General features: G+C 43.5%; 1 protein-coding gene across 1 annotated transcript in view; it reads left to right on the top strand.

The window, feature by feature from the left end:
- The window catches only part of LOC105694485 (basement membrane-specific heparan sulfate proteoglycan core protein), a 160,569-nt gene that overhangs the window by 38,503 nt on the left and 100,519 nt on the right, over positions 1-21,547 (top strand). The window contains exons 2-9 of the mRNA XM_023434954.1: positions 8,792-8,984; positions 9,171-9,382; positions 9,710-9,875; positions 10,205-10,373; positions 10,482-10,642; positions 11,487-11,639; positions 13,326-13,592; positions 14,683-14,799. Coding sequence (XP_023290722.1) covers positions 8,792-8,984; positions 9,171-9,382; positions 9,710-9,875; positions 10,205-10,373; positions 10,482-10,642; positions 11,487-11,639; positions 13,326-13,592; positions 14,683-14,799 — 1,438 coding nt within the window. The remainder of the gene's footprint in view (positions 1-8,791; positions 8,985-9,170; positions 9,383-9,709; positions 9,876-10,204; positions 10,374-10,481; positions 10,643-11,486; positions 11,640-13,325; positions 13,593-14,682; positions 14,800-21,547) is intronic.

Raw genomic sequence — 21,547 nt, 5'->3', positions numbered from 1 at the left:
GGGAAGCAGCCGGTCTCGTCTTCGGCTTCGAGGTCGAAATTAACAAGTCAATAACGACGCTCCCGTTCGGTAGTTGCACAATCGCGGCGGTGATGTCACCTGGTCCACGGGGAATTGCAATTGCCCCTAAGCATTGTGTCTGGAATACGCGGAAAATTAACTGTTGTTTTTTTTTCTTTTTTTTTTCCCCCAATCCACGTCCCGTTTACCAGAACACGCGGCAGCGTCTCCAACAAGTGCATCGCCTGAGCCGAGCGCCGCGTCTCTATACTCGAACCATGCCTCCACCTGTCTTGTACATTTCATTAAACGACCTGTACTGCTACTAAAATATACTGCACCCTATTTAAAATGGCCTAAAGGCTGCGTCCCTATTTTCTCTCTCATCCGAGACCAAAACCACTGCAATCGGTTATATAAATACCTGGTAGGGAAGGTACATTTTGTTGGAGGTGCCTTCGAAACGGAAATAAAGTAAGCCGTAGCCTCTTCTTTGGCACCCACTTTGGCTGCGTGAAATCCGCGACACGGGAATGCTTTAACGGGGTCAGGCGTGATATTTGAAGACCCGTTAAAAATACCACCGATCGCGGTTATCTCTCTCCGGCGTTTTTAAAACCGCGTAAAGGCTCCGGCGTTTTTCGCTTTCAATGAAAACACGGAGCCTCTCCTTCTCGGATTTGATTTCCCCGATGGTGCCCCATCGGCAAATAAACCCGGGACCGATCGAGAGATTTCGACGCCTCGACGTCTCGTAATCATAAGAGCAAGAGGTGCGAAAGAGGCCGCGATAACAAACTCGAGGGCCGATTTTGGGAGCGGAAATCCCCACTCAACGGCACGCTTCGGAATAACTCTTCGTGTTAACATACACGGTGTGAAATTTCACGGATTACTCATCTGGCGGCCATCTTGGTTCCCCGAAAGTCGCGTCAACCTAATACAAAGAAGAGCGAAATTAAATTAAAAATCGTCACGTCCAGCATAAAAATAATCGTCCAATACTCGTTAAAAGTATATGGTAGGCGTTTCATTAAGATCGGGATTATTGTATTTTTCGTACATTGCGTGTACACTATTTTTAACATACACTTTGGGACAGGGACCTTTGATCTTATTTTTTTTTTTACCGATTCGTTATTTAATTTGCCTTTTGAATTTATTGAGTGAATTTTTCAGTCACTTGGGAATTCTGCAGGAATCAGTGAGCAGGGGTATGATACAGACTTAGAGAGGTATTATGATAACAATGGGAATTTTTATGGCGGACCTTAGGATGGCGGAAACCATCTGGGAGCACGTCGGAGACATTGTAGGGAGGTTTTGCAAGTACAGGGACGGTAATCGAGCGTTTACCACGAGGGGGGATGGTTAGAGGGTCTGTCACCACGAGCACCCCTTGGGGGTCGTAAGTGGTAAGTGAGTTTCGTAATTTGTTGAGACCGCCACTCATCGTTTCGGGTTTCATCGCCCCGTGGCGTAAAAGAAGAGCCGAGAAAAAGGAAAGCCGACGGCGAGGGGCCCAAGAAAGCCGAATTCTTTTTACGCACCTCGTGAGGTTCACGTAGAAACACTTAAAGACCATTTTAAAAATAATTCCACCGGGAATTCGGCGTGAGAGTAAACTCTCGAGAAATAAATTTGTAAATAACGACCTCGTACATAAACTTTCCCAGGTGCTTCGCCCTAGTTCTCATATGATTTATCTGAATTTTTTAATCATTTCTGCGGTGTCCTATTTTCCGCCGCATTCGATCGAAAAATTTCAATTAGAAATGTTGACTTTTCGTTCATCGCGTTCCGTTGCAAATCCCGTTTAGAAATATCGATCGTATAGAAAAGGGGTAACATCGGAAAAGTGGAGCGGTCTAAAGCCACGTCCCTCCAGGAGAGTCGATTGGCTGCCGCGGGTTTCCGCAATTTAGCACCCCTGCCTCCTTTTGTTATCCGGGAGGATTCGGGAAGACGTATTATTTGACCACCGCCGACACGCGGGATATGAAAGTTCATATAAGATCATCCCTCCCGAATCTCTGCTCCCCGGGTGGGCCGCCTAAGAGTCCCCTGGGAAGCAACGCGTGCTCGGTCGTTAAGCTTTTCGAGGTGGTTACGCTTAGTTTCCCCTTTTTCCACCCCCTCTCGAGAGAGCCCCGTGACGGGAATCCCGTCGAAATCGCCAACCCAGGTAATAAAAAAGGCCGTTTGACATTTATTAACCAAGAAGATCTCGATCTCCGGTACCTATCCACACCGATTTTATGCACTCCACCCTAGGGGTTGGTTATCATTCGCGGAGGGTGGGTCTAAATGCATAGGAAAGCCTGCAAAAAGGGGGCCATCATTTTTTTTTGCTGTACTCTAGAGCGGAAAAGGGGTGAAGGTGGTGAACAGGGGGTAGGTCGTCTTCGCAGAGGATCCGACTCGGATAAATTTGACGACTAATAATTTGACAAGGGTCTACCACCCTGATTCTATGCACTTCACTCTAAGAGTCGATCATTATTCGCGGGGGGTCCTTCCGGGGGTGGGTCTATAGGCACAGGAAAGCTCGCGAAAGTTGGGCCTTCCCTGGACTCGTTCTTCTTCTCCTGTTCTTCGGAGGGGGAAAAGGGTTGAAAAAAGTGAAAAGGAATAAAAAAAGGGGCGAAGGTGGAGCATGTCCTCCCGAGGGACACGACTCGGACAAGTTTGGCGGCTAATAGTTTGACAGGAGTCGACCACCCCGAGGTGTGAACCCTCTCCTCACTCCCAGGGGTTGTTCCTCCTCCCTTGAGAGGCTGTTAAAATGCAAAGGTGCGGTTAAACGAGGTCTCCCGTCGGAGATTTGGCTAGCCTCGTTAGTATTCCGTCGGGACCCGCTCCTTGTAACATGTTCTCCGCATTAATATACCCCCGGCTTAAGACAAAGGACGATCGTCCTGGGTCCGAACTCGGCCACCCCCCGCAAAGCTCGCACGTCCCACGGACGGGCGTATATTTTCGTTAAGTTGACGCCTCTTCGAGGAGTCCCTTAAATTGGGGATTTCTTCCTTCGGGAGCCTCCACCCTGCAGACCGGAAGTACCCCTTTCTTCCTGACAGCCGCTCCAAGGATGAAGGATGCCTCTGCTCGAATCGATCGACTCGTCGAGGATCTCCCCCGATTCGATATAAACAAAATGTGGAATTCACGTTTTATACCAGTAAATCTGTCGCAAATAGGGTGTAAAAATTAAACATTTTCTCGCGGTGACGTTTAATTAAATTTTATCGCATTCCATATGTAGAAGAGGAAAGTCTCCTCGGAGTCGTAGGGGTGTAAAAATTAAACATTTAAAATTAAACATTTCTCGCGGTGACGTTTAATTAAATTTTATCGCATTCCATATGTAAAAGAGGAAAGTCTCCTCGGGGTCGTAGGGGTGTGAAAATTAAACATTTAAATAGGGTGTAAAAATTAAACATTTAAAATTAAACATTTCTCGCGGTGACGTTTAAATATATTTTATCGCATTCCATATGTATAAGAGGAAAGTCTCCTCGGGGTCGTAGAGGTGTAAAAATTAAACATTTAAATAAGGTGTAAAAATTAAACATTTAAAATTAAACATTTCTCGCGGTGACGTTTAAATATATTTTATCGCATTCCATATGTAGAAGAGGAATGTCTCTTCGGGGTCGATGATGACGTGGAAACATGAATTTCGCTTCTCAGAAGCGCGAATCCTGTCTTTACGACGATTCTTTATCCTTTGGCCTTAATTCGCTGATTTTCTCGACTCGGATCGATCATTACAGACATTTGTGTCGTAACTATTAATTGCTCGTTACTGGAGAAATTATCCGAAGGCCGGATCGATCAGATTGCCCATATGAGCGTGGACGAATAGAATTAGCAATTGTCAAATGTTAATTATCTGTTAATTGTTTCTGCCCCGATTCCAAGTATCTAGTTGAAGTCGGTTCCCGAGGGAACCCTTTCTTGACCCGACTCGTACTTTCTCGGTATTTTCCTTCGCTTTTCGTGGCTCATCTTTTGGATTACGGGACGAGCGATATAGTGTTATAGTGAGTGGTTGTAGCCGGATGTGAAATCTCTGCCGGGAAGTCCGAGGAGTCCTTGGTACCCTGTAAATCGTGAAAATTCCTCCTTTCCTCTCGCGCGAATCTTACGAGCACCTTGAAGAGGGTTTTATCCTCTGTTTACTTGTACCTTATTTGTATGCTATTTCCTAATTTAATCCGTGGCGCAATTTATCGTTACTTAGGCGTGTAGGGTCTCTCTGGGGGAATTTCGATGGGTTTTGGCCGTTTCGAATATGGCGCTCTTCTCTTCCCCAAGATGGCCGCCGATGCACAGAAGAGCGGATCCCGTTTCGTCATCGCCGCGATACCCGTTTCCTACATCCTTCGGAGGCTTCCCAGAAACGCGAAATCGCGACTCCGCCGACAACCTGATACGCTTTATAATTAGTCCGCAATCTGTCCAGGTCAGAGCAAAGAGATACGCGATATCACGTCGGGCAGTTCTCAGGCGAATCTTCGCAGAACCGAATCTACGTTGACATAATATGGAACGCCGGAATCCAGGACATTGAAATTATCGAGGTCGAATGAGGAACTAGAATGGTATTGTCACGTCGAAAGTCACTGTCGAGTAATTTCTCTTTAAAGAGTGGGAAATGATAAGGGTAGGTACGATAGTAGCAGCAATGCGTATTTCTTTGAGTGAAGCAATTTTCTTCTTTTTTTTTTCTCTCAGGGAGGATTTTTAGAAAATAAGGTATTCGGGAAAAGCAAGTGGTGGAGGGAGAAATCCTTCTAGTAGTCGTTTAACCGTCAGGAACACGTATTCCCCATGCATTTTAAGGATTTCGGACTACAGGGCCGCACGGGGGAGGTTAGGGGGCACATCGGGGAAGGACAACCAGGGTGGCGGCGGTTTTGTCGAAGTATGAGCACGTAGTTGCCGCGGAAGGATCATAGAGTGGACTTAGCCTGGGGAATCCGCGAGATCCCGTATAAAACTTGGCCGGAATAACAAAGTTTCGTGGCTCCTCCTGCCCCTCCAAGAATGCGTCGCGAGGACGCCGTCCTTTCTCCTCTTTCTTCCCAGGATTACGGGCCCATACGTGTGCTCGTCCTGGACCGTCCTCCACTAAGCTGGAGAATCTCAAGGTCCGGTACTTCTTTTTTTCCTTTTTTATTCCTCCTTTCCCCCCTATTCGTAAAGCCGACAAAATGCCCCGTTTTGGAGAGGGGAAATGGGAGCGAGGACTGCACCAAGAAATTCCACGACCCCTTTGATAAGAGTAAAGGGGGATTTATTTCGAATTTCGGTGATAAGGGGACGACTTGGATATTTCTATGTACTGTTTATCACTCTCGTTTTTTTGGTCAGGGTTGAAATGTTCCCTGAACAAAATTCGGAGACTACCCTAAAATGCATTTTTAAGGATGCATTTCATTATTCCATTATGTGCAGTGTACGTTGATTGTGTACTTACAGGGAGGATTTTTGAGATCGACTCCGCATATCTCGATGCACGTCGCGATGCACATCTCGCTGCATCCCTCCCAGGAACTCGAAGTGTCGAGGGAGCCTTTTAAATATTTATCTTGACTTAGGTCATACGAGGTCCGACGTTCTCGTTAAACTCGACTTGCAGTCGCGTCGCGTAAACTGTCGTCGACTTGATATGCAATTTAAGAATCGACGAAGGATCGAAAAGAAATTCTTAAACAATTATTCTCATAGAGTGATGTCATCCCTCGGTGATGAAGAAGAATCCTACACGAGGTCTTAGGAATGGGTCCTTGGCGTATAGAAACTAGGTAGCGTCTCGCTTCTTTCTTAAGCGCTAACAAATGTATTTGCCGCGGAACTCCACCGAAATTCTCGTTAAACTCGATTTGCAGTCGCGTCGCGTAAACTGTCGTCGACTTGATATGCAATTTAAGAATCGACGAAGGATCGAAAAGAAATTCATAAACAATTATTCTCGTAGAGTGATGTCATCCCTCGGTAATGAGTCCTACACCAGGTCTTAGGAATGGGTCCTTGGCGTATAGAAACTAGGTAGCGTCTCGCTTCCTTCTTAAGCGCCAACAAATGTATTTGCCGCGGAACTCCACCGAAATTCGCGACCTGGGACATTTAATTAATGCTTATAAATTCGATTTCCTTCCCATCGGTGGACCAGGATCTCGAAGAAGGCCCTCCGGGAGGTGATATCGCTATTCGCGCAGTCCTTATTTCCATTCGGTGTCGAGATGCCGAGCCAGTGCTGAAACTTCCGGTGACTTCCGGTCACATGCCGCAATCCGAGGAGCCGCATGCGCCACTCGGCGAAACTCTAAACGGGGATCGCCTCGAAAGAGAACTCGACGACCTATTGGGACTAACTCCTTGCACGACTTGGTCTAGACTAAGACAGGATTTCCTACGCCATGAACGGAAATCGGCAGAGATTAATCCTATTAACCATCGATCATGCCTAGGATTCCAATTTATGGTTAATAACGCCCCCAAGAAGCCCTTAAAAATGAAGGAAAATTAAAAACTGTCAGTCCGGTCTCAAGATCTCACCAAACAACGCCTTCTCCGTCGTCACCTCAGGTTTCCATTTTTTTCAACGCTCACTTCGGAACGAAATCGTTCGCCTGTATTTTTTTATGGTTAGCTCTGGAGCTGGAAAAGCGGAGAATAATTTATAAATTTCAGGACGTCACCGGGAATTTACAGAGGAATAGTCTTCGAATGGGCTGACTGATGCGGTCGCTCGAGCAAACTTCCTAACTTGTAAGAAAGTGTTATAAAAATATTATAAAATTACAATGTTCATTTTGGCGGTGTAGAAGTTGTGTGGGAAAAGGGGTGACACCTAAATTTCGTGGTTTCAAGTGACCAGGGGTCACTTTTCGGGGACTTCGTTGAAGACTTTGAGGACCAGGAGGGGATTCGTTCGTCCCGTGAAATTGATCTAAGACTCGTCGTTAAATCTCGGCAATTTCCACGGTCTTTAGGACTTCCGGCCCTTGCACTTCCGGCTTCTCCATTTTCATTGGACACCCTCGTTGACCCCTCCGAGTGGGCAGCTTCGCCTATCTCCCGGGCTTTGCGAATCACGGCCGAGTCCTGGGAGAATGGCCGGCCGATCCTGAATTTATATCGTGTGTTTAGGTGGGAATTGGTTCTTTATGAGAGGCACGTGAGGATACTGAAAGATACGACCGTCGAAAGGTGCCCTGCTTCGACTTAACGCCTCTGGCGACCCTTACGACGGTTCAACCCCTGCACTCGCGATGCAAGTATGCACCCCACGAAGTGCATCGCCACCCAGAAGTGCCGAGATAACCTGCCACCTTTTCCTGAATTTTCCAGTGCTTTTCTCCCACCTTGTTGCACTTCTCAAAACGCCGAAATTGTGCCTGGAACCGAAACTCGTAATTACGTTTGATATCCATTGACATTCATTTGCCGCGATGCAAGTATGCACCCCACGAAGTGCATCGCCGTCCAGAAGTGCCTAGATAACCCGCCACCTTTTCCTGAATTTTCCAATGCTCTTCTCCCACCTTGTTGCACTTCTCAAAACGCCGAAATTGTGCCTGGAATCGAAACTCGTAATTACGTCTGATATCCATTGACATTCATTTGCCGCGATGCAAGTATGCACCCCACGAAGTGGCGAGATAACCCGCCACCTTTTCCTGAATTTTCCAATTTTTTTCTCCCACCATGATTGCACTTCTCAAAACGCCGAAATTGTGCCTGGAACCGAAACTCGTAATTACGTTTCATATCCATTGACATTAATTTGCCGCGATGCAAGTATGCACCCCACGAAGTGCCGAGATAACCCGCCACCTTTTCCTGAATTTTACAATTTTTTTCTCCCACCATGATTGCACTTTTCAAAACGCCGAAATTGTGCCTGGAGCCGAAACTCGTAATTACGTTTGATATCCATTGACATTCATTAGCCCATATAATTTTATTAGTTACGTATCACTTTTTTTTTACACGAATTTTAAACGTTCCTTTTTAACAATTATTCATGCGATAAATGCGCGACTTTATCGGTTATCTTTCGGTGAAAGTGGCAGTCTCTGTTATTTTATCGCGTAATTACGGGTTTCAGTTTCTGACATAATTGTGGCGTCTTTATTTTCTTTCTTTTTGAGGAAAGCGTTTAGTCGGGTTTCGAGTTTCGCCCAACGTGTTCTCCGATGGTGCAGGTCTGTCCGTCTGAGAATTTGTGTACATTTTGTTCGCACTTTATGTGCATTCTATGCACTTTTACGAGCCTCTCCGTCGAGTCGGACGGAGGGACTCCGACATGTGCTAAGAGAAACCTGTTCTCTTAATACAACCGATACTTCGGACAAATTCCCAATTTTAACCATCGGTTCACCCGAGGTTGTGTCGACTTTTACGGGGACAAGTTGTTAAAAAACTTTGCTCACTTTTATGGGGTACACTGGCGGGCATGAATGGCTTCCGTGTTCCCATTGAGCTAAGTGGTTATTCTGGTTATGACAACTTTGAGAGAGGTCAGGGATGCTCCATCTTCGGTACGTGAACAGGCTGTCATTTACCTCAGTACTTAACAATTTAAAAATATGGTGCTTGAAAAGAAAATTAAAATCCTTCGTCGTCGGGTGTTCCACGTGTGTACCTTTAAACAATTGGCTGCTTTAGGCGAAATGGCATGGTAAATTTACAAAAAAAAAAAAAAATACAGAGAAAAGAAACACAGTACCAAAGAAATATTTTATTAATGAAATTCTCTTTGCTTTTTTTCTTACAGAATGATGATCTGGTCTTCGATCAAGACCTCAGGCAATCGGTGGTCGAAGTCCCTCTGATCGAGAAGCAAACCGAGGACTCGATATTCCACCGAATAAAGAGAGGATTATTTGATTGGTTCAAGCCTGTGACGGAAACGCCGAAAGTAACGACGACTGAAGAACCACCAGCGATGACATATCCACCCACGACAGGTGAACGACATGTTCATATCATGATATCAAAATGAATTCAGGGGGATGCCATTTTTCAGGAAAAAGATAGTTGGGCAATATTTCAAATTTCTTCGATATTGGTTAAAAATTAAAAATTTTATTTGAGGCTTAAAATGGACACCCTGTACTAAAGTGTCTCCAGCGTTAATCTCGTTCATCTTGCAGAAGAAGAAGAGGAAGATGATCGTGAAAAAAACCTGCCAGTTGACGATCCACTGAATTATCTTCACTCTCGGAATAGTAACTCTGGAAACGAGTCGACGAGTGTTGGATCTTCAGCTCCGAAATCCGAGGCTCACACGTCCAGAGTCCCTCGGGAAAGTGGCGAGGAAAATCAGGTCGACTCGGAAAACCCTGGGGCCAAAAATGGAGACAGGGTAAATATCGATATCCCTCGGAAAAATCCATAGTTGCATAATTCGCGCAGCGAGTCGCAACCTTCTATACTGCACCCTGAGAAAAGAAAAACAGTACCAAAGAAATATTTTATTAATGAAAAGAATAATTATTTTTTGACTTAGACTCGAGCAAGTTGGGTGCTACATTTCTTTGGAATTATGACGCTTTTTATGAGTCTAATAATTATACATTTTTAAAGATGAAGCGAAAGTGAATCTTAAAGATATCTCAAATGAGACCTAAAGTGGTTTTTCGTTTTCCGTATTTTTTTGTCCCTTTCTTGAGATATCTTCTTTTACTTCCAGCATTCCGATATCGGGGAAGTTGCCGAAGGACGAAGAGTTGCCTCGAATTATCCTGACGACGAGGATTTCCCTGGCTCGGGCGAGGTCGAAGGAAGCGCCGTGGACCCCGAATTAAATGGGAGACATGGACCTCATACAGAAATTCCTAGGACAGGTGGAAAAGCTCGTAAGTTAAAGGAAAAACACTATTAAGATACGTATATTATCACATTGGCCTCCTTCATATATTTCATAAACACGTGTTCCATAAATTCAGTACACAAGTGTATATTAATTCTCCTGAAGACTTTCATAAAGTTAAAAAATTTATTATAAATGTGTACCGATTCGTGTTTGAGGACTAATTTGTAACCGATTATAACTTTATGTATGTACTGTTGATGTATATGAATTTTATAAATTCTTTTAAAAGGGTAATGGAATTATTCTAGAATTTAATCCAATATTGTCTGGTGAGGAAATAAATGGCTGCTAATCTGTCTTTCTATTTTGCAGAGTTTTATAGGGTCACGTTGACTGTCAGTGAGCCTTACAGAAGAGAGTATGCCGATAGAAATAGTCAAGAGTACAGGGAATTAAGTGCAAACTTGACACAAGCTCTGGAAAACTTGTATGCACTTCGCGTCCCGGATTACAAGCATTTCGCCAGTGTCGTCAAAATCTCGTAAGTGCATCTTCCCCGTGTAAGGTCTAGAAAAATGATCAGAATTAAGTAAAATCATGAAATAAGTAAAGTATTAAATTGTCTGAAATAAAAAATCCTCCTTTGCAGACCGACCTCGGATGCCTTCACCTCACAAGTCACCTTAGACATTGGTTCCACCTTTTCTGACGAACTGGAGGTTCGAGAAATCCTGGAACGTCAACTTCGAGTTCACTCCCTGGGCAACATCCAAGTCAGTCCCGAGGGATTCACGTTTCGTATTTTCGAAGGTAACCGCGATGGATCCTCTTCATCCTACGGAACGATCGATTTTAATGCGACCCTCAAAATGAAATAAAAAATCCAGACAATTCCCACACTCACCCTAAATTGGACCACCTACCCTGAGAAAACGAATTCATTGCAGAAAGGAAATATTTCTTTGAGTAGTACCAAATAAACGTATTGTTAATTTCAAGAAAAATAAATCATAATCCCGACCAATTTAATCGAGTTTGAGTGAAACAATTGTTCTTTGAACGAATAAAATATCTCATTTGTTCAATGAAATTCTTTTCTCAGGGTATCGATGATAAATGACATAAAATCGATCGCTTCCGGAAAAATCAAAAAACGGCCAACCTCTCTCGAGTGCATTCAATAAAGGTAGGACTGCACGTGGAATGCAATTAGACGTGATCGAGATCATTGCTCTTATCAATAGACCCCACTTTTGCACAGAGGCGTCTCCATATCGGAAATGAGGGAAACGTGATTAGCAAAGTCCCTTAAAAAAAATGTAATTCGATATAAATCGACGTACTAAATCGATTTAAACTTAATAAATGCACCGAAATCGGATTCATAATTCGGGAAACCGAATTACCGATTCCTGGAGTATGTTAAATATAAAAGGGGCGTAAAATTGACATCTTAGGGATAAATTATTGAAAATCATTTCCGAATTGTGGACGCTGACCCTCGCCTTAGTCCAGCACTCGTTAGATATTATTTGCTCTTTATTTATCAATTTATGGATATATTCATTTATTATAATTTTCTTATCGTTATTCCATGTCGTTTCGTTTGCATTGGATCGGCCTGCCTGTTTTCCAAATTTCCGTCGATGGTCAGCTCCTGAACATGGCCAAGAATGCGATCAATCGACCGAGCTTAGATGCCGAAATGGAGATTGCGTTCCTTTGGACTCTCGTTGTGACGGAGTGTCACAATGCAGCGACTTTTCTGACGAGCAGGACTGCCCCACGACGGAGACGGAAACTCCCCGTAAGTAATGCACCCCCTAAGAAATGAATCCCGACTCCGTCAATTTTCGCATTGAAACAAGAAACGCTGTATATAGTTCGTAAATACGCTCGGCCGAATTTTTCACTCTCCTCGGAATCATGGAAAGACCCCCCGCAAAGGTCGGTCCTTCCTCTCTTTACTCGTCTTCGTGATTACTCATAAAGTCACACGTGTGTCGCAGTGACATGCGATGTACTCCTCAGCTTGGGGCCATTAATCGATCTCGTTGAATCGTCGTGCACGTTTCCTTGTCTTCTCACTCGTGGCCGTCGATCTCTCTCGGCTTCCTCTGCGAGTGTCCATAATTATTACATTTTATGGAAAAATAAGTTACAAATCGTATCGCCTTTCGGTAAAGAAACCAGAGACTCGATAGAGTTTCCGCGCAAATGCTCTTATACCCTGGATAGGTCAGGGACATTAGAACGATTAAAAAGTTAAATAACCTTCACGCATCTATCGACAATTAGAATCGGGTGGATTTAAACAAAAGATCTCGCTTTCTTCCTTGATCCTTTTAGTTATGCAGATTTTTTATTCTTCGGCTATAGCATTTATAGGAAATGTCTAATCTCCCGCTCTTGGATGTATATAAAGTTGGAATTGCCACTTTAGCACAATTCAATAAAATTTGTTGCAAAATTTATTGCTAATTCATTGCTATTTTATTGCACAAGAAAACAATTTGTTGTTCCTATACTTTTCCGAAAAATGGTGGCGATGTCAGCTTCATATAAAACTAGCACTGCCACAATAATAAACAATTATTAAGTAAATGTTCATCGACGAATTATATGCAAGAATTTATTGCTAATTAATTGCTCGCAGAAAAACCGAATTTCAATTTTTTTGCTCACCTCTAAAGGGGTGAATCGCCAACCCTAGTGCTGATCGCAGGACAGAAAGATGAAAAACATGGGAGAATCGAACTATTTCTCCACGTGGAAATTAATTGCTCCGAGAAGAACCAATATCTTTGTAAAAATACAATTTTCAAACCTACATTAATTAGCGATTAATTCCCACGCGAACAAATAGTTCGATTCTCCCATGTTTTTCATGTTTCTGTCCTGCGATCATCCCTAGGGGTGAGCAAAAAAATTGAAATTCGGTTTTTCTGCGAGCAATTAATTAGCAATAAATTCTTGCACATAATTCGTCGATGAACATTTACTTAATAATTGTTTACTATTGTGGCAGTGTTAGGTTTATATAAAGCTGACATCGCCACCATTTTTCGGAAAAGTATAAGAGCAAGAAATTTTTCTCTTGTGCAATAAAATAGCAGTGAATTAGCAAGAAATTTTGCAACAAATTTTATTGAATTGTGCTAAAGTGGCAATTCCAGCTTTATATACATCGCTCTTGGGAAGTGGATCCTTGTCGTATAGAGACCCCGGCGCCGTAGCTCGGATGTGCAGAAACGCATTTGTCTCGGAACTCTGTCGAGTTCCTCCCTATAAGACTTTTCAAATGATCAGAAGAAATGTAGAGTGACGTTATCACAAAGGGAGCCTCAGGGAGAGCCGACAAAGGCCCTCGGCGATTGTGACTTACAATACGCGACGTCATTATCACACTCTAATTGTTCTCGATCTCGCCGGGAAATTTTCCCGCTTGCGGAAAACTCGCCCCCTGGAAATCGGCCGACAAACCGAAATTTAGGATCCTCGTTCGACACGACCCCGTTCTACCATCCCGAGAGACACACCTTGCCGCCGTTCCTGGAGGGGTCGGAGACGACGACCGAGAGACCGGAAGTCGATTACGACATCACCGACGAACCGATCACCAGACCACCTCCGGATAGTTGTCGAGGAGACGACACCGTTCGTTGCGAAGATGGGAGTCGTTACATTTGCTCGATACAACAATGCGATGGCATCCAGGACTGCGACGACGGAGGTGACGAAGTTGGATGTCCTCATCCAGGTACGGGCCGTAAGGATCAGGGCTCTTGGCGAGGATCTTGGGAATGGAACCTTGGACCGGATCCGAAGGACTCGTCGATGCATCTCGAGGATCAGGGTCCTGCCTGGTCTTCTCTCCTCGTGGCTGTCTCTTCGCTTTGTCCTGTCGAATTCGGCTAATGTATGGTGATCGAGACCGACGAACTCTGCTGTAAATCAATTTTCATTGGGAATAATTACGTTCCATACAAGACACGAAAAGCAATCCCTCTCAGAAATTTACCCTAGCCAGGAAGTTTGGATCTACTTGCGAGGGTCATAAATACACTAATAAATATCAGCAGACCGAAAAAAAAATATATATTGTTGCCTGGATCATATATCATTGCAAGAAATAATTGTTTCGTTGAGAGGAGAAATTTCAATGTCTGTAAAATATTCCTGGATAATTGTTGGATCTACTTGTGAACCGAGGGTCATAAATGCACTAATAAATATCAGCAGACCGAAAAAAAAATATATATTACTGCCTGAATCATATATCATTGCAAGAAATAATTGTTTCGTTGAGAGGAGGAATTTCAATGTCTGTAAAATATTCCTGGATAATTGTTTACAGCTCGGGGTCGTTAGTGTGGTTTTGTTAGACATGTCCATCCTAGTTACTGGAAGTAATTGTTAACTCATCCTGTGCTTTGCGCCGCAACACCTTGCGTGAATTTCAAATTTAATTGATGGAAATTAATTTTACGCTGATATTGTGTAGATTGAATGAAAAATTATGAAATTAACGCAAGGCTGTCATCGCTGACTGACTGCATTCGCTTTGTGCCTCGCAAATGGCTGCAGTGTTCCCTATTCATTACCTTGTAAATTATGTTTATTGTTGATACTGGTATTTTATATTAGTTGGTATTTTCGCTTCGTACCGTAGTTCTTCCTCGCTCGATGGAAAATGGATCTACGATTTAACATCGACCTGTTTTACAGCTTCTCTCGACGTTACATTTTGGTGCTGTGTCGTGTACGTCTCAACTCGCGATTGCGGCATGTCTTGGAGATGAATGACTAACATCCAATTGACAAATTCATTTGACATGTCCCTTTTGCAGGGTGCAGTGCCGGTGAATTCGCCTGCGACGTTGTGAGGTGCATCCTTCAATCTCAACGATGCGATTTCCACGAGGATTGTCAAGATGGCAGCGACGAGCACGACTGCGAATATCCCGGTGAGTCTCGCATGAATCTTCTAAATTTAACAATTAATATAATTTAAAAAGACATAAGGTGACATGAAAGGGTCATTCTGTATACACATAAAAACGTGAAAATCCTTTTGAACTAACATTCTCTTCCGGAAAACCAAATTTCCCGATTTTTTAGGCCTTCACGAGAACCCCCACAATCACGTATTAAAGTTTTGAATTTTTCGGCGCCCTCAGTTTGGAGAAAAGTTTTTTATAAATATTTTCCGACGTGTATATGTTACGGTGAAACACCGAAATCTGGAGAATGTCGAATTTCACCGGTAAATGTTGACATTCACCGGTGTGTGATTGTCGACACTCACTGGAGAGGGTCCGAATGTACAACAATGTAATGAAATATTCGATCTTTCACCGACGTATTTTGTATCTGTTGACATTCACCGGTGAAAGTCGACATTCCCCAATTTCGGTAATTCACCGTAACATATATGACATTTTCATGACACCTCAAACGCTAAAAAAGAGCCCAGGAATTCTGCAGCAGTCGGTAAGACATTACCTTCGATGCAGTCGATAAGTTACATCCCTGGAGTCGGTAAAGCTGTCCTCCGCCCATGATAGTCAAATCCCATTGATAAAACAGTAACATAATTAAAAATCACCTATACAGCTTCCTCCTCGTAACGCTAACGATTTCTCAAAACGAATAGACCCCCACGAGAGAAAGTTTTAAATCAAGCGAATTTAATTTTAATAAACAATGGTCGGTATAGCCGCGATCGGTGAAGTGGAGAGGTGAATTATCGGCTGAAAGGGTCAGGTATATTTGTATAGCTTGGACCTTTACCTTTGCGATCCCGATCGGTAACGAGGAGTTCTTTTACCCGGGGAATGCGGATAAGAGGAAAGTAGAAGGATTCCGGCTGACATCCGGAAAATTCCGAGGTGCCACCTAAGATCCGAGCTCTCTCGGGACGGGTAAAAATAAGGTCATGTAAAGATATGCAACCGGGACGATCCGATGAATATTCAGAAGCTGGAGGGGCTTTTTCTCCCTCGCGTCTCTCTCCTCGGAAACCTCTCTCGGTGTCCGCTGGAGGATCATCGTAGTCAACAACGTGGAAGCGGCGCCGGAAGTCGGCAAATGTGACGTCGCTCGCCCCTCCGGCTTTTTTTCCATGGACACCTCTGCAATTAAGGCACCACTCGTAAAACATTAAAGATCGCTCCTCCACCTCCGGGAAAATATTCCGGGATATTTAATGCGTCCTGAAACGACCGACATTTCGATAAGAAATTATCGCCCTTAACCGAGCTTGAAAAAAAATCCAGCGCGCGGTTTTATGAAAATTAATGGTGCACAAAAAAAAATATATATATATACGCGGATATTTGATAAGAAAATAACGTCAATGCGCAATTTTTTAGGGTCTTCATATTAATTTCAGGTACTTTCGATTTCTTGAAATATTCCCTCTTATCCCCCAGACTGGGTGAAATCGTTAACATAAATATTCTGTCATATTTTATGCGAACCTTAAATTAATTACGAATTAACATTTTTGATTTATCGGCCGAATATGTCCGACTGGGGTTTCTTTTCGCGAGGGGCCGAAGGAGCGACGAATTTCCGTTGTCATTAGGCCGTTCCCGTTAACGTGACAAGGATTTCTCGTCCTCTGGTTCCTCCCGGTCGTTTATAAATATCCGAACGGGCACGCACTCGGTACCCCCCGTCGGTACTAGCCCTCGTAATGTGCATGCTTAATCGATATTCAAGTATTCGCCGGCGGTCGGGCACGGGAGTCTTGCCCCGGGACGTACATAACCTCCTCGTAATGCCGCGGATGGGGACAATAATTATGAGTCGGTAGGGAAACGGCAGGGCAGAGACCACCTCCAGGCCAGACACGCTAGGCACCACCACGACAAATGTCAACCCCTTCGTCTTGGGGCATTATTCAGATACGTTCTAGCCGGTACGCCTGGGTTACGTCGTTTCGCGAAATGCACGATAACTCATAGGGCGAGCCCGAATAAGGCCAAATATGGCTATTAGTCCCTACCGATACGATGCACCCTGCAACGTGTCCAGTGTCATCAATTTCCCTTGTATGTCGGTGGTGATCTAGTACGTCGGCGCCCTTAATTTTGGCTTGTGAAAAGGAAAAAAAATATCACGATAACTAGAGCGAGTCTGAATAAGGCAAAATATGGCGATTAGTCCATACTGATACGATGCACCCTGCAACGTGTCCAGTGTCATCAATTTTAATTTTGGCTCGTGGAAAGGAAAAAAATATCACGATAACTCAGGACAAGCCCTAATGTGGCAATTAGTCGTTTGAAGAGATATTCAAATAATATTGAACAGGCAAGAATATGCCTTTCGTGATTTCTTTTTCAAGCATCCACTGCCATTTAAATTTCGCGGGTTTTGGGTGAGATCGTCACTTTATGAAAAGTTGTTTTTGGCGTAGAAAAGATTTTAATCTCGATGATAACGCCAACTGAGAAAAGAGGATCCCGTAATATTAACTCCCAAAAATAAAGAAAATATAGAAAATCAAGAAATTTCCACGACAGATTTTATTAATGGGTCACTTTTGTCCCTTCATTGTTACGGTTGTATCGAATGTTCATTTCATGATTTTTTTTTTGTCAAGGGTTCTCTGTCACTAAAATTGTCGCCAAGCGCCCACTGTCATTACAATTTTTGTTAAACGTCCACTGTCATTAAAATTTCACGCGTTTTGAGATCGTTTCTCTATGAAAAGTTGTTTTTGGCATAGAAGGGAATGTGGAAAGATTATAATCGCGAAGTTAACGCCAAGGGAGAAAAGGGGATCCCCTAATGATGGCTTGCCGAGTGAAGTTTGCTTTTTCGGACGATCCTTTGCGGCCAGTCTTGCAGCTGCATGCATTAAGGAACACTCTGTCGCTTGCTTATGCGAAGCTACGTGTCGGCCTGGACCAATTATCAAAGAAGTGTCTCTGATTAGAGGGTCTCGAAGACGGAAGGAGAACCGCGCCTAGGCTCGGAAAAAATTCCCCGTAAAAGTGGAGCCTTCGTTAAGGACAATGTCTGGCCTTAATTATTTTCGACCGATCGGACGAGTCTACTGTTCCGAAACGCCGTTTTATCCCGCCCTGGACCACACATCCGGAAATCCATGGGTGCGGACCCAGGTTCTCGTTATCGCGAAATGACTGCCTCGCGAAACAAAGGGGAACTCAAAAGGAATAAAAACCGGGAAAAAACCTTCCCTCCACCCGGGAGTTTCCCTCGGGAACCGCCCGTCGAGTCCCGGGGATTAATTGGAATGAAATTATTTACAGGGATAGACCTTAGACGGTTTTATCATTGTTAGTCCGATGAAAGCACTCCCTCAAAAAATCTCCCTCTTCGGATTGTAATCCTTAAGGCGAGGCGAAAGTGCCGTCAGAGGTCTCGCTTATGAAAATGGAAAAGTTTCCATAAACGAGACCTTTTCCCCCGCTGCTTTCTCGTCACCTTAATTTCTTGACGTCACGTTACCTTCATTTAAGCCGAAGAAATAGCGAAACGGCAAAGGGACTTTAAGGTGACGTGAAAGTGGCGTCGAAAAGGTTTCGTTTATAAAACTTTTCTCCCAACTCGGTTTACCGAATAGTTTGAAACGTTACAACGTGAATAGGGAGACTGTAAGGAAGGTCCTGAAACTCGTGAAATTTCAATTCTTTTCAAATTTCTTTATAGGTATTTTGAAAATAGTTTGTAAAAAATGAAATTTCGCGAGTTTCAGGACCTACCTTAGGGTCTCCATATTCTCGTTTTAAAGTATGAAATGATTTGAGACATACAGTGCGTAGAAAAGTTTTATGAACGATTGAGCTTTCGGATGCCACTTTCACATCCCCTTAAATGTTTCAAAATTCCTCCTACTCTCCCTTTTCCGATTTTCGAATTTCCAGAGTCGGAGGGGAGTTTCCCGGGTTTTCGGAGCGAAGATCGATCGCACCTGAGCGCCGTCTTTTCCGGGACGAGCATTTCCCGGTCCCTATATGTACCTGTCAAAGTTTAGACAGTTCCTCGCGTTGCCTTCCGTTGGCGGAAATCCGAAACCCGAGGAAGCTCACCTTATAAAAGCTCACCTTAAACTCCACGGTCAGTTCGGGGTCCCCTTAAGGTGATGTGAAACACGTCGAGGAACTTGATCAACGTCGATAAAGAAGATTTTTCTAAATGCCTACGTTGCCGACGTTCGTTTTTATATTGACAGCTGGGTCGAATTATATTGTGTATTGTACCAAATGGCATATTCCACCTGTCGTTTTCGTACAATAATTATAAAGAAATCGAAGTAAAACTCCAGAAATCCTCTGGATTCGTGCCTTCTGGGGCCCTAATTGACTGCGGAGGGGCCCCTGCGCCATCTGTGATTTCCAGGTGAATTAAATTTTCACTCCGAGACCTCGTATTACCATTGTTTTAGCAAAGAAGCGCATACAACACTTTTTTTGCCTTTATTCCGTTCAAATGGGAATTTATCGATTACCAGAGTGTTCTAAATTGTCGTAAAATTGTCCTGACCCTTTCGATTCTCATATCAGAGCCTTCGATAATTGTATATTGATCGAAATATCAGAGCTCGACGCCATTTTGCTCCTCGTCTGGAATGAGTTAAAAAATTTTGTTGAAAAATCCAAATTTTCAATATGTCAGGACAATTCTTAGATGATCAGGAGGGATGTGTCAAAGTTCGGACAGTTTGGTCTAATACCCTTAAAAAAAAGGGTTGTATTCGAATCGACTGATTTGAAGGATGTTTCACTTCACCTTAAGTCATATATATTAAGTCTGAAATGAAGGAACAATGAAAAATTAATTATTTCCACGCGAACTGGATTTTCTGTCACCCTGAGTGTCGCGCAATTTTTCTCGCACTCTCTCGCGGAAAAGTCCAAGAAGTTGGCGTTCCGTATCCGGACAAATTTCCGTCTCTCTCCGGGGCGTTTCGATCCTATCGGGTATCGATGTCCAGGTTGACACGTCGGTTGTCGGCCTTCGGCGTGCGCGAAGCTCGCGTGAAGTTCCGCGATCGCATCTCGACACGTCGCGTCGATCGACGGCGATCGTTAAGCCCGTTTACATTGTCGGTGCAACGGACCCGACCGTCCTCGGAAATTCGCAAGAGAGGCCCGTTTGTCGTCGGCAAATATTTTCCCATCGGCTACTTTGGGGACACTTCGCGCCCTTTACGACTTAATTGTCTTCCCGCGTTGCGCGGGCTAATTGCGCGCCTCCGGCTCGGTTTGTCCTCCTCGTTGTGCACCATCCGCAATTAGTTCCCAGGTACGCAGCGGTTATCGTAAGCGACGTCTCCGCTCGACCTGCGAAGTCGGTCAATCGGGAATATTAGCGGTAACGAGAGGAATATTGAATTAATTAATTAAAGAAATTTTTATAAATCATTCCTCACGTAGGTCCGCGTCAAGTGCACGTGGAGGTTTATATGACACTTCATGTTTCTCCATGAATTTTATTTTATTAACCCTGAATTTTTTTTCTACATCGATTGGACTTTCTGAAATTTTCGGGGTTATTAATTGTTCCGTGCATGGATGCGTTACTGCTGATATCACGGTGCAGGGGAACATTGATAACGCGTACCCCGCTGGGTTCGAATGCGGGGATTTCGCGACTGTCGACTTTTTAGAATTCATCTCGACCCTTAAGCTCGTCCCACGGGGATTAAACCGGGCTCATTCTGTGCCCGCGGACTTCGCGGGGGGTCGCGTTAAACAGATTGGTAGGCGGTACCGCGACACCTCGTCCTCCTGGTCCAGCTGTACCAGGGTCACCCCCTTTGCCACCCTTCAACGAATCTCATCTCGCCGAGTATCGCCATTCTCTCGGTAATCTTGATTTTTTGCAATTTACGAGAACTCAGAACGGGAGAATTACGACAGAATTCCCGGATCGGACTTTCGGGAAATCCTGGTGTCAAAATGATCGATCTCGGTTGAACTTCTATTTTTTTTTATCGTTTACTTTCATGAATTTCATTTAATTCGAATGAAAACGTCGATTTTTTTAATCATTTACTTTACGGACAGAAGTTTCGTTATCACTTACATCCTTCTAACTTAAATTCGAGAAATCCTCGAGTCGATAATTATCGATCTCGGTTGAACCTTTATTTTTTTTTATCATTTACTTTGATGGATTTCATTTAATTCGAATGAAAACGTCGATTTTTTCAATCATTTACTTTACGGGCAGAAGTTTCATTATCACTGATATCCTCCTGATTTAAATTCGGGAAATCCTCAAGTCGATAATTATCGATCTCGGTTGAAGCTCTATTTTTTTTTTACCATTTACTTTGATGGATATCATTTAATTCGAATGAAAACGTCGATTTTTTTAATCATTTACTTTACGGACAGAAGTTTCGTTATCACTGATATCCTCCTGACTTAAATTCGGGAAATCCTCGAGTCGATAATTATCGATCTCGGTTGAAGCTCTATTTTTTTTTTATCGTTTACTTTCATGAATTTCATTTAATTCGAATGAAAACGTCGATTTTTTCAATCATTTACTTTACGGACAGAAATTTCGTTATCACTTACATCCTTCTGACTTAAATTCGGGAAATCTTCGAGTCGATAATTATCGATCTCGGTTGAACCTCTATTTTTTTTTTATCATTTACTTTGATGGATTTCATTTAATTCGAATGAAAACGTCGATTTTTTTAATCATTTACTTTACGGTCAGAAA

This window comes from Orussus abietinus, unplaced genomic scaffold, assembly GCF_000612105.2.
Source record: "Orussus abietinus isolate OABI.00-Male unplaced genomic scaffold, Oabi_2.0 scaffold20, whole genome shotgun sequence".
Taxonomy (NCBI): domain Eukaryota; kingdom Metazoa; phylum Arthropoda; class Insecta; order Hymenoptera; family Orussidae; genus Orussus; species Orussus abietinus.
The sequence above is the reverse complement of the archived record's forward strand: the minus strand, read 5'-3'. Positions and strand labels throughout refer to the sequence as shown.